At 40.1% G+C, this 13,670-nt stretch overlaps 2 protein-coding genes across 4 annotated transcripts in view; both read right to left on the reverse strand.

The window, feature by feature from the left end:
- The window catches only part of si:ch211-1e14.1 (UPF0606 protein KIAA1549), a 52,486-nt gene extending 46,220 nt beyond the window's left edge, over positions 1 to 6,266 (reverse strand). The window contains exons 1-2 of one of the 2 annotated variants that reach the window (XM_026999508.2): positions 6,035 to 6,266; positions 4,862 to 5,082 (exon numbers count right to left, since the gene is read on the reverse strand). In XM_026999508.2, coding sequence (XP_026855309.2) covers positions 4,862 to 4,994 — 133 coding nt within the window. In that variant the 5' untranslated portion in view covers positions 4,995 to 5,082; positions 6,035 to 6,266. Of the gene's footprint in view, positions 1 to 4,861; positions 5,263 to 6,034 lie in introns of those variants that run through there. The other variant, XM_026999509.2, reaches the window with a different exon arrangement.
- Positions 6,267 to 7,215: 949 nt separating this feature from the next.
- The window catches only part of hipk2 (homeodomain interacting protein kinase 2), a 74,806-nt gene continuing 68,351 nt past the window's right edge, over positions 7,216 to 13,670 (reverse strand). For both annotated transcript variants that reach the window (XM_035525228.1, XM_026999507.2), the window contains exon 15: positions 7,216 to 13,476. In XM_035525228.1, the coding sequence (XP_035381121.1) occupies positions 13,012 to 13,476 (465 nt within the window). In that variant the 3' untranslated portion in view covers positions 7,216 to 13,011. The remainder of the gene's footprint in view (positions 13,477 to 13,670) is intronic.

Consider the following 13,670-nt stretch of genomic DNA (forward strand, 5'->3'; position numbering starts at 1 on the left):
TTCTTGATTTGCATTGGCCGTTGGACTGTGGGTGATAACCGGACATAAGGCTAATGGCAACTTCTATGTGTTCGCAAAAAGGCTGACCACACACAGGACGTGAATTGAGGTCCCCGGTCCAACAAGACGTTTTTCGGGATGCCAAATATATGGAACACCTGGTTGAACAGGGCCTCTGCAGATTGAAGAGCTGTGGGTAACCCAGGGAAGGCAATGAATCGTACGCCATGGGAGAACTGGTAAGTATAGTAGTGTTGCCATTTGAGCAGGGTAAGTCAGTGATGAAATTAACGGCTATATGGGACCAGGGTCTTTTGGGTATGGGGAGTGGCATGAGTTTACCTGCAGGTAGAGTCTTAGGGGTTTTACTTTGGCTGCATACAGAACAGGAAGAAACGTACCTGTGTACGTCACTTGTGATCGTCTCCTACCAATATCAGTTAGCCAGGAGCTGTTGAGTACAAGTCTCACCGGGATGTCCAGTAGCAAATGAAGAATGAGCCCAGGTTAACAGCCGATCCCAACATGACGCAGGTACATAATGTCTCCTAGCAGGACAATCTTTTGGGATGACAGTAGCTTGTGTGGCTTGTTCAATTTCCTTGTCCATCTCCCAACGTATGGATGCCAAATGTACCCAGGTGGGAAGGATGTTTTCCTGGTCATTAGAGTCCTCCTCAGTCTCCCTTAGGTGAATGCGGGACAGGGCATCAGCTTTAGTATTGTGGGACCCCGGACGATACAGAATCCTGAAATGGAATCTAGAAAAGAACAATGACCAACGGGCTTGACGGGGGTTCAACTGTTTGGCTGGCCGCATATATTCTAAATTCCAGTGATCGGTGATCAATAAAAAAGGATGGTTAGCCACCTCCAACCAGGGCCCACATTTTTCTAAAGCCAGTTTGATGGCTAACAGTTCATGTTCTCCTATTCCATAGTTACGTTCAGCCGGGGACAGTTTCTGGGAAAAATACACTACGGGTGTAGTTTGGAAGCCTCATGTCTCTGAGATAGAACAGACCCTACGCCTATGTTCGAGGCATCTACCTCCACCACAAACGGGATAGACGGGTCAGGATGTCGAAGAAGGGGAGCAGTGGTAAATGCTTCCTTTAGCTGGCTGAATGCTCGCTCTGCCTTTTGGCTCCAGTGGAGATTGGTTGCTGCTCCTTTCAGGAGGAGGTAAGAGGAGGTGCTATGCTACTGAAGTTCCCAATGAAGCGTCGGTAGAGGTTCGCAAAGCAGAGAAACTCTGGGGCTTCTTGACTGTGGTGGGTGTGGGCCAAGTGAGAATGGGCTCTATCTTATGGTCATTCATGGTGATACTGCCCTGGTTGATTACATATCCCAAGAAGGTTGTAGTAGTGAGATGGCATTTCTCTCCTTTCACATACAGTCCATTGTCCAGGAGTTTCTTCAAAACAGAACGGATGTGAGATTCCAGATCCCGTGAGTATATGAAGACTTCTTCGATGTACACAATCACATAGTTTCCTTTGTATTTGCGAAGTGTGTTGTTGATAAATGCTTGGAAGACAGATGGCGCTACACTGAGACCGTAAGGCATAACTTTATATTCATAGTGAACCCTGGTGGTACTGAAGGCAGTCTTCCACTCATCTTCTTTTTTTTTTTTTTATACGCAACAGGTTGTATGCACTACAGAGGTCTAATTTGGTGAAGTATTTGCCTTCTCTAAGCTGTTCTAGGGCGACAGGGACAAGCGGTAATGGGTATGCATATGTTCTGGATATCTGGTTGAGGTTGCGATAATCGATGCATGGACGTAGACCTCCGTCCTTTTTCCTTACAAAGAAGAAGCCAGATGCCAGGGGGGACGAGGAAGGTTGAATAAAGCCTTGACTTATTGCCTCAATGTACGTCTCCATGGCTTTCTCCTCCTCTTGGGAGAGGGGATATACACCTGCTTTAGGTAACACGGCTCCCTCCAGGAGATCGATGGAGCAATCATATGTGCGGTGAGGGGGGTAACAAGGTAGCTCTTTGTTTACTGAACATCATAAGATCCTGGTACTCTTGAGGAACAGAAAAGGTGTGGTTGTCAGCAGGGCTTTCTACAGAGGCGGAATATAGGTTTATTGTAGGTAACGTTAGACAGTCCTTCAAGACGACAATGAGTGATCTCCCTTTGTGACCATGATATGCTTGGGTTGTTGTTCCAACTATGGAAGGCCCAGAATGATTGGGAAGGACGAGGCTTCTATAACCAGAAACAAGATGAGTTTTGAGTGAAGTGCACGGGTGGCAAGTCTGACTGGTGTAGTGCAGAGAGTGATGGAACCAGACCCTACTGAAGACCCATCTAGAGCAACTAGGTGAAGGGTTTTTGCTAAGGGCTCCACGGGGATGTCTAAATCCTTTATCAGGTGAGCGTGTATGAAATTGCCCTCTGCTCCAGAGTCAATCAGGGCTGTAAACAGAGAGGACGGAGTGTGAGTCCTAACAGACAGGTAACGTAAATGACTTCACTATCATCTTTTTAACAGGTATGATCCCTACCATAGCAAGTGGTTTGGAGTCCATGCCTCCTCTACGGGACAAGGAAGCAGACCTGTTGGAGCTAATACAACACTCCATGATAACGTGTCCTGAAGACCCACAGTACAGGCATAGTCCCTCCTGGAAACGGCGCCTCCTCTCCTCCCTGGTCAGGCAAGAGGAATCACATTGCATGGACTCCACTGCATTCTCTTGTCTGGGATCTACTCTTGTTACAAGAGTGGCATAAGCTAAGAGGGTACTGTTGGCTCTACATGGTCTTTGTTCTCGCAGAAAATAGTCAAGATGGATGGCTAGGGCTATAAGCTGATCGAGGTTGAGCTCGTCATCCCGACCAGCCAGTTCATGCAGTACCTCTGTGTTCAGACTATTCCGGAAAGTGACAAATGGGGCCGCATTGTTCCACCCACTACTAGCAGCAACAGTACGGAACTCACCGGCATAGTTCGAAACAGAACGGTTGCCTTGGTGGAGTTTGGTAAGCATTTCTCCGCATGCTCTCCCCTCATGTGAGTGATTGAAAACAGCTTTAAATTGATCTATAAAGTCCTCATAAGAAACCGCCTGTTTGTTCTTCAAGACAGGCCGAGTAGCTGTCTTTGGCTGGTAATAGCCTCTTTTAATGCCTCTGAATCCACCGTCTGCATAGTGGCAAAGTATTCTGTGACGGGGCAAGCAAGGTCTGATGTTCACGGATGTAGAGTGATAGATTTATTGTATTCCAAGTTCGTGGTGGGTGAACAAGCCAGGGTCAAAACCAGGAAAGGAAAGACAGGGGCAATCCAAATCATCAAGGTAAACAGTCCAAGTCAAAAAAAAACAGAGAGCTATCATAAACCAGGCAAACTATTCCAAAAATGGGCAGGCAAAAATACACAGGAGAGAAATCAAGAAAAGGCCACTCAGTATGCACAGTAGATACTAGTGGCAATACTTCACAATACTGGGGAGTTCTAGGCAGGTTTAAATACAGTTAAATGTAGAGAAACAGGTGATGTCAATATTCCGGTGATGAGGATCTGAAGGAATGTGTATGATTGGTTGAGTCGTTAGCCGTGTGACGAACAGCATGTTGGGTGTTGTAGTGTTACAGACTCACTTTGAAATTTCATGAAGAATGAGAACAGATGACAGATGACAAGCTGCCGCTTCTCATCAGATGTGGAAAAAAAAAGCAAAAAAAAAAAAAAGCTATATTTGTAAAGCGTCCTTGAGTTTGAGAAAGGCGCTATATAAATGCAACTAATAATAATAATAATAATAATAATAATAATAATGTCATATTCTGCAAAAAACAAAAAAACAAAACAAACAAACAAAAAACAAACAAACAACAACCCACAACAAAAGATAGTGACAAGATATATATTCGTTTACTGGGTTTGTTTAGTGTACAAGTTGTGGGTCCTGTCCTCAGTGACCCCCAGCTTTATGCACTTATGCACTTGAACCAGGTAATTAAGGGATGCTGAGTTCTACACTACCTTGCCCAAGTGTGCAAACTGCTTGATAGATTTGTGACCTGTCTGACGATGTTTAAGGACTGGATCGAAGACCTCTGATGTAGGGTGTTAGTGATGAAATAGAAGCCATGAGTTTGGATAGTGGTAAAACTGAGTAAAATGATGATTAGAAAAATTATGTCGCTTGTGGGGTTATCCTAAATTACCAATTTGTCTAAAGGAAACATCTAGGGAAAATAATAGATATAGCCTAATAGCAAAGTTAAGTTGGGTGCCTTCATAGTCGATCATCTTACACTGAGCATTTGCTGCTTAAGATAAAGTCCATAATAGAGGTTTGAGATTTCATCTGGAAATGGTACTTGGTGCTTTTTCTGGAGAAATACGATGGCGTCTCAGAACAAAGTGTAATAAAAAAGAAAGTAACATTGAGGATCTGTTAGCCTTTACAGTTACATTTACAGAAGCGTTAAGAGTTACATCTGAAGAACACTTTGGATTTATCTTTAAAAGACTCATTCCTTTCAGACCCTTTCTAAAAGATGTCATATATGACATCACCATTAATTTCCACAGAAAACAAAGGGAAACAGTATAAAATGGTTGACCCTGCCAAAAGATTAAACAAAACGAAGTCTTTACATTATACATTTATGATAGCCTGAACCCATTTACAAGTAAGCAAAATCCTGTACAACTACAAGAGATATCTGAAGTGTGCACTCATATGACTTGTGTTAGTTCCTGTGCTTCAGGTTTCAACACTGCGCCTCAATTTGTTTTTTCCAAATCTTTGAAAAACGCAATGCCATGATGTCCTCATCATGCTTTACTCCAGTGCGCTCTAGTTAGGAAAGAATCTTTAAGCAACTTACCTTCAGCAGGTGGGTCTGCGGTCGTCATGGAGACCAATATTATCAATCTCAGACACAGCATGCCCCATCCACTTTTGTGTACGGTGACGGGGCAGAGCGCCGTTAAACCAGCAGCGAACATCAGACCCTCCATTTAGGGAAACTCATGCTTTGCCGAGATGACCAAAGGAGAACAGCCCACACTGTGGTATTTCAAAGAAATCCGCAATTGCTTTGCGGTGCTGCGCCAAAAAATTCAAACAAATAGTTATGTTAAACCAGAAACTATAAAATGGTTAACATCAGTGCAGTGATCTTAACAAACACACGACGTATCCATTTACTAAGCAGAACAAAACTGGGAGCAGAACGCAGATGTAAGCTAATGCGCTGCCAGCAGTTGCTTTCCATTTCCACAGCTATCCGCGCTGTAGTCAGCACGAGAATGGTCAGCGAGCGCGCTGCCGCCGGGCTACTGGGTCAGCGCGAGACTACTTCCTTTGTTCCTTCGCTGCCGCGCCATTCACGTGAGCTCGCGCAGAAAGGGACGCGAACACTTACACCACCTTTCAGTGTCAGCCGTTTAATTCAAATATGAACTGTCCTCTTAGGCACTACACGTTTATTTCACGGTAGTCTGCAGCTAGAGACACCTAGTCTACAAACGGACAACCGGCGACGGTAACTCAATACTAAGACCCAGGTAGAGACATTTTAAAATGAGGCGTTAGTGCGATGTTCAGAGACTAGAGATTATCTAGCTAGGTTAGGTTAGCTAACCTATCTACATTGACCGACTAAACTGCTGAGAATCTTTTGGCTTCTCGTTTCCCTCTTTTGGTCTGCCAATATTCGTTACTGGGATTTCGAAGCGAGAGAAAAATAAATCTAACACATGCTGGCATCTGACGACTCAGAAGTATCTAGCCTAGCTAAAGGGATTCTGACAGCAATAACGGTGTTAGCTAACGGTGTCATCTTCTAGTGGCATGTAACTTAGCAGGCTAATTAGGATAGCTAACTACCCGATATTGGTAAAAACAACCCAGCTATAAAAAGTACTAGATTTATTCTAGCTACATCTAGTTAAATCCCATGCTAGATAATCTTTAACAAAAAAAAAAACCCCGAAAAATTCAGCTAGCTGCCACAGATGCATCTTTAAAATCTTAGTTAACATTACCAGGCTCTTACCTTCAAAGGCGATTAGCTAACTAATTAAATGGACACATAAGTCGACGTACTCCATGTTCAGTCGAAGATGAAGTGCTGGCTTTACAAAAGTTTTCTATTTTCCATTATTTCCAAACGAAACGGGGTATTTTTATGATTGGTGCCTGTTTCCACTCCACTCTCTCGGAGCATCATTCCCTCCTCCAGTATAACCACCCGTCCTCAGTATTGCAATCCCTCCCACTTCATAGTCCTAGTTTAGGTCTTTTCTTTTTAATTCCAATGAAGTCGATAACTATTGGCTTCAAGCACCGTCTTTCAATATTTGGGTTAGGTTGACTCCCCCAGCAGCGTCTGTGGTTTCACGGCAACGCAAGCTTGAAGAGTGGATTGTGTGAGACAGTCCTAAGACCTAAAATAAGTGTATACTTGGAATACCTTTTGGAGATTTTTAGCATTATGAGCTAATAATAAATTATGTTTTGTGGGAGCAGATTGAAGTGTAATGTTTAAAGTTCTAGTATTCGCGTTCGGACTAGTAAAAAGGCACAAAAAAAATCCTAAGTCAAATTCAAAGGAATAAAGACAAAGGAATTTTATTATATAATGCAATTCAGTTGCGAAAAACGAAAAATAACAACAACAACGACGACAAAAAAATAAGTAGAAGCGTATAATGACCAGATGTTGGCTTACACTGCCCCCTTTTGACGTAAAAAATGCAATGAATAAAAGAAAAATCAAACTAATGAACTAATAAAGGTTCCATGGTGGAATGATTTATAAAATGTAAAGATTTGTAGTTCAACCACAAAATCATACATCTCCAGAAGGGTGGTCTTGATTGGTAAGAGTCTTCTGCTGTCTTAGCTAGACCTATCTTGGCTTACTATTTTTTCATTCCATGATTATGGCTCATTATTCTGTCCTTCATTCTTCAGCAGAATACTGATCTTATGCAGAATGCTGATCTTACACCTGACAAAGAAGGAAAATAAAATATCTCCCTGACAAAGAAGGAAAATAAGGGACACATCCTGACCAGCTTCATGAACTCAGTCCTATAGATGAATTGCACAGAGAGAAAATGTAATTCATCCTACTTATGCCTCTGGAAAGTGCAGCAGAAGAGACAAGGTGATTTTAGATATTATTTTATGAAGTTGCTATTAGGACAAGATTTAGAAGCAATTTTCTGGAACTTTCATTGAATGCTTTATTTTGTATGTTATATGGTACAGTGTTTTCACTTATTTATATAAGTACACTCATACTATTGTACATATGTTGTGTATGTTGTCTGTATATATAGTGCCACAGTGCTGGCTAATCAAGCACAAAATGATGCTGTGCTCTAAAGTAATACACACAACAACCAGATTTTCTCTAAATTAATTGTGTGAAATGTTTTAAATCATACAAAGCCAATAAGAGGCTTAAAATCTATTAAAATTATAAACTAGGACACAAATTCAGTGACTTAACAGTTTAATGTAAATCCAAGACAAAGTGTGATTACATTTCTACACATATACAATATGCATATGTGAGCATACAAATTCTCATTAATAATTCGATTCACCTTGGAGACCGAAAAAATGATCAAAAGTAACAGTGAATTAAGAAGCTATAACATAGTTCACCACAATGCGAGCCCCTTCTCACCCTACAGTTAGGAAATAGAACAATTAAAAGAACTATATTCTTCTATAACCCAGATGTTTGTTAAAATCTTCCATAAATTTACACTGTTGTCATTAGTTGTTGAAGCCTAATACAAATTCACTCAATTTTTCTACAACGAAAATTAAGAGAAGCACACAACATCTTAATGGTAACACAAGCGCTTAGTAGCAAGTACTCAGCTTTTAGGAGTTAAATCATTCTTATTATTATTATATTCATTTTAACATTCTATAAAGCCAGTAAAATATCCATTCTCATAACATACTTAATAATATTAGTCTAAGGTATAGGGTACACATAGCGCTACGTTAACAGATTGAAATAATGAGACATCACACTTCTTCACATCCCCAATAAAGAAAGCTAAATAAAAAATTACATTAAGAAAGAAGTATACTTGGAAATACTGCAGCAAATACAATAGCTTTGACAACAACTAATGAGATACACCATTGAGAAACCATACAGCAATGGACATAAAATCAGGTTCTGATGTTTTCTTAGGTCTTGAGACATAGAAAAATATTTAGTTTTACATTTTATTGTGAATGTTTTGCTGCTGTGCAAGTAGAAAAAAAAAGTTCATGTCAGGTGGCTGCAAGACTGGCTACAGTGCATCAAAGCTACATAACAGAATAACTTTATAGTGGTGATTTCTGTTTCGTGACAATGTAATTATATCAGGTTGGGCAGAAACATATTTCTATAAGATCAAGTTCATCTACACCAACAGGTTCATAGTGTATTCTGGATAAAAGACTGTAGCCAGTACACTGCAAATCACTGTATAAAGTGAACTTACAAATACCTTTAGGACTGTTGACACAGTCAGGTTGAAATCAATGCATTTACCTGACAGTGATTCTAAACATGATTCGGTTAAATTAAACTTCAACCTCAGACTCATAATTCTACCTTGGGGTTAAATATCAGTGACCTTTTATTACTCTAATGCACTGTATGGAAAATGTCCATGTTCTAATATTTGGCCTCTTTGCACATTTGTGCATTTGGATATCACTGACTATATTAAGCTCATGAGTGCTATGTTATAGTCAATGCCCTGAAGACAAACCAGTTTAAAACACAAATACTTAACTGCAGAGCTTTAAGAGTGTGGAAGTGCTGTTACTGTGTCAAATGAAAGAAACACCTGTGAGCTCCAAGATTGTTTAGTAGTATGTGTTTTATAAAGCATTCTCATACTGATTGGGTTTGTTTAATCTATATCTTGTCTGGTATTAAAAATGATTCAAATAGTTACTCAAGATGCCAACTGGAGTGATGGGAATGTTTTCCAACTGGGGGGTAGGTGTGGGGGATCATTTAATTTTTTATCGAACATGAAACTGGATAAGGTTTGAGTAACCTGAACATAACAAAAGCTCTTCACCAAGCCTCACAAAATAACCAATACAATGTTTCACTTTTGACAATTGCTTAAAGCTTTGAATTAATAATTTGGAAGGCAGTGTTCCTACATGAAAATGAATTGCCAGAAGGGGATTATGTAAATAAAATTATAATTAAAAAGTGTTAAAAACGTTATCATATATAAAAGATGCTTATATAGGCATAGCACATTTTGGTAATTGTATCTACATTTACTGCTTAGATTTCTCAAAAAGACACACATTGCATCAAAGCAGTAAATCATGTATATAATATGGGATTTATGTATATAATAGGGGTTTATGAATATTTTTAAGAAGCTCAAATATGCTAAACCAAGCAGAGGAAAGCACAAAGGAAACAAGAACAGTAATTCTCCTAATCAAATTTAAGGGAATTCAAAACATGATATTGATAAATCAAGTTGTTTTAATGAGACTTATTGCATTCTTCTTGAGAAATTTTTTTTTATATGTAACAGTAAAAAGATGAGACATGTAACATTAAGTAATACCTGTCATGAAATATATCAGATGTTTTAGTCTCACATTGTACATTCATTTTGCACTAGTGACTCTTGTGTTAAAGGTACTACTGGTAGCTCTCCCAACCAAACATTACCATGGAGCACTACCTTATTTTCTTAATTGTTTTAAATATTCACTTCAAAACTTTAATAAAGACAAAGAGCAACTTGCAAAACATGGATGAGGGACCTTACTGTCATGAAGAAATCCACTTTACATCAGATGAAATGTAGGACAAGGATATTTAAACAAACAGCACTGGCTAGCTTTAAAGAAAAGACACAGTTTAGATGCTACAAAGAGCTGATTAATTTAGAATGTGTAAGTTTGCGTCAAAATTTGTGTATAGTATATTTGTTGTGTTCATGTATATTTCTATTGATCTTTTTTACTTCCAGACCTAGATCTGGCCTTTATCTTCTCACTTATGCCAAGGAACAATTTTGGGCATTAACAACATGCTGAATTTCTTTGGTGGGAAAAAATAAACCTCTTAAATAATTGACTATTTCCCATTTGGTCAAGTAAGCCAGTCCTTATGAGCTGAGTCAGGACTGAAGTCTATAGTCAATCAGACAGTGCAGTGAGACAAAATTGATCCTTCTGGAATGGAATGTTCTATATGGTTCTTAGAACAGAGGAGCCTCTCTCTTCCTATGGGCTAGAGTCACTGAGCTTCTGTGGGACTGAAAATAAACCAAATACAACAAGAAAGGCAATATGCATTCTGACTGCCATACAGTCCCACAGCCACAAGTCAAACTGACAAGCTATGAAAGAAGCATATTAATGATGCGTGTTTGGGGAGATGGTAACAAACCTAACATACCGATAAATCGATGGTTTATGCTTGCACAGGTACATGGATTCTTAAGAATACTTAAGATACTTAAGAAGCAATACTATAATTTATCAGCCACCAGATACAAATAAAATGAGCTTAATGAATAATAGAAAACTTGCACTAATAAACATCTATGAAAATTATTGCAGCAGTCTCTAAAGAACACACATCGGTAGCATAGCAAGATTAAAAAAGATCTCAATGTAAAAATAAACCACTTCAATGTGAGCACTATGGCATGAGTACTGGATGCATTTATAAACTCACATGCATGTGCCCTCTGTCTAAAAATAATTTAAAAAAAAGTCAAATCAAAAGTAAATCAAATTATTGGCTGATGTTAACTTAAGCAGCAGGGAAAAAAAAGGCCCACCAATTACTTAAATCACTTAACTCTTTCTTTTCGTTCTGAAGTGATATTTAACATGAGTGTTTCCTTAAGCAGAGCAAAACAACTAAATAGCACAGATTTCGGCACAAGTCACCTAGTGTGTGACCACTGTAGCGGTCAGCTTCAGCTCATGCAGGGCAGCTGTTAGGACCACAGCCTCTAGACACATGAGACTTAAAAAACCCACCACAGATCTTTCCAAGGCTGCTCAACAATCTCTTGGATCCAAGTATGGTGTGCATTCGTGCGAAGCCTCCTCCAGCTTCTATCAACATGCTCAAAGCCAACATGCTATTTTCATTAAGATGTGGAATGTAGACTCTCTCTGTCTCGCCATCCTACAGTTCCCATCTAGATCCATCCAGTGCCATCTTTTAGCACCTTAATCGCTCCTGTCCCTACCTAGACCATGCTCGCGCCCTCCCACATTACTGCTTCTACACCTGTATTTCTGCTCGTCTCTCTAGGGCCAGTCAAGGCCATTCTATCTGCAAACAATCCTACTCATCTAACCTCAAATCAATGCCTGGTATATCTGGACATTATACAAAGTTTTACTCCATTACCAGATAATATTCAAATCTTTGTCCTAAAATTCAGTTGGATGACTACTGATCTGATATGTTGTGTAGCACAGATGTCACATTAATCATGTAGTTCTTCAGTTTTTTGTTTTTTTTTATCAATATACATGTGAATTTCCTTTGCATGACAAAACAAATACAGTCTATAGTCTGTTCCCTTGGATGGGCATCGAGGTTTCTAAGACACACAGCTATGATATACAGTAAACATATTATATATAATATAGTAACAAATGTTACTAATCTTTACTGAATGACAACTTTGGTTCATTACCCCAGGCAAGTTTCTTCATCTAAATGCCAAATAACCTCATGCATGCTAAACAAGAAACACTGTTGAACGAGATGGTTTTGTGTATAATAATATAGCTATAAATAACATTTAGGACTACGCTTACACCTGGAAGATAAAACAAAACACCCCAGACAAAGATGTTCAACCTAGGAGCCAACTCTCAAACTAGTTTCTGTTGGTTCTAGAGGGTCTCCAGCCAAGTAAACTGTCGTAATATCTGTAAGGCACTACGAGGGAACGATGATAAACCTAGCACTATGGAGAACACATTGCACAAAGGTGCAGAGGAAGGTGTACCACACACATGGCTGACGGCAGCTCATACACACACACACACACACACACACACACACACACACACACACACACACACACACACACACACACACACACACACACACACACACACACAGACTATTTTCTACATGCTTATGTTATTACAACCACTTTGTGCAATCACATTTAAAGAGAAGGAAAAAAAATCTATTGGTATCAGAAAGGTTCTTCATAAAATAAATGGGTGCAGCCTGCTACATTCTAAAAAGGGGGCCTAGCTAAATGTCCTACTGTATGACAAAACTTATTTTCTTTTCTAAATGTGAACACAAACAGAGAAAAGTCTATAAATACACTAAAAAGTTTTTTGTCTTTTTGTCATATTTCCAGAAGATTCCTCCAGTTGTTGTTAGGAGAGGACGGGAGAGAATGCACTAACCCCTCACCGTGTGTGATTTGGAAATGTTAAAGACAGTTCAAGGCCATCATTATTTTATTCTTTGTAGAGCAGCAGTTATCCGTATTTCACCTTATCTATAGTTCTCATCCACAATGTGACCTCAGATCAACAGTCTGTGAATGTTTTATCTTTTTTTAAAGAGAGAAAACCAAATGAAACTATGGTTGAAAAAAATTTCTTAGACTCTCCAAAAATGTCAACAGATGTGACCTTGCTGTAAATGAAACTGAGATTGAAAAAAACATCATCAGATTTCCATGTTAAAAGTAATGAAAAATCCAAGCGACAAAAAGAAACAGAACTGGCCCTTTTGAGAGAAAAATAAACTCATATGCAAAGGAAACTAATTTAAAACTCCAACCCTCTGTTCCCTCCCAGGATACTCTTTTTCTCTTCTTCAGCGTCTTCCTCATATTCAAGTTTAGGCATGACAGGGACAGGGGAAACGGTTCAGGGATGGTCAGTTGGAGCACATCTCTCCATCTCTGTCTTTAGTGGGGGAGAATGGTAAGCAGCGATTGGGTAGACTCCAGTGTTTCGGCTCTAGAGGTAAGGGTACTGGTTCATCTTGGTGGGGCTCAGAGGATATCCAGTGTAGACTGTGGAGGCGGGAGAAGCGCTGATATAAGTTTGGTGGGCAAACTGGGCCTGGTACTGGCTGTGATGCAACGTCGGCGAAGGTAGCACACGGTGACCCATGCTGACGGGCACCTGGTGAACGATGCCAGGCGGATAACTGGCATGCTGGACAGCATGGTGGGTGGAGCCCTGCGACGCCACAAGGTGGGCCACTGTGCCAGTGGAGCCCAGGGCAGCAGGGGCAGTGTAAGTGTAAAGGTGGGGTTGGCCTGACAAGTGTGTGGCAGCCAGGTGAGGGTGAACATTGGTGCTATGAGAGGGGCTGCTGTGGTGGAAGGAGTAGGGAGCCTGGGCAGCCATGGTGGGCGTGATGTAGGCCTGTTGTCGCCGGTGACCTCCGTTCCTCTCTACTGGCATGTGCTGTTGGGCCTGAAACAAAGAGGGCACAAAACACACTGCCACCGTCATATCGTTATAAAGCTAACACATCTCTGTAATCACACACCAAAATCATTCTCACTAACACATCACTATAGTCATACACCAGACACACTCAGGCCAACATATCAGTATATTTACACAACAAACCCACTGTCACCAACACATTGTTATAATGACTAACT

The sequence above is a fragment of the Electrophorus electricus genome, chromosome 4 (genome assembly GCF_013358815.1).
Source record: "Electrophorus electricus isolate fEleEle1 chromosome 4, fEleEle1.pri, whole genome shotgun sequence".
In the NCBI taxonomy this organism is placed as follows: Eukaryota; Metazoa; Chordata; class Actinopteri; order Gymnotiformes; family Gymnotidae; genus Electrophorus; species Electrophorus electricus.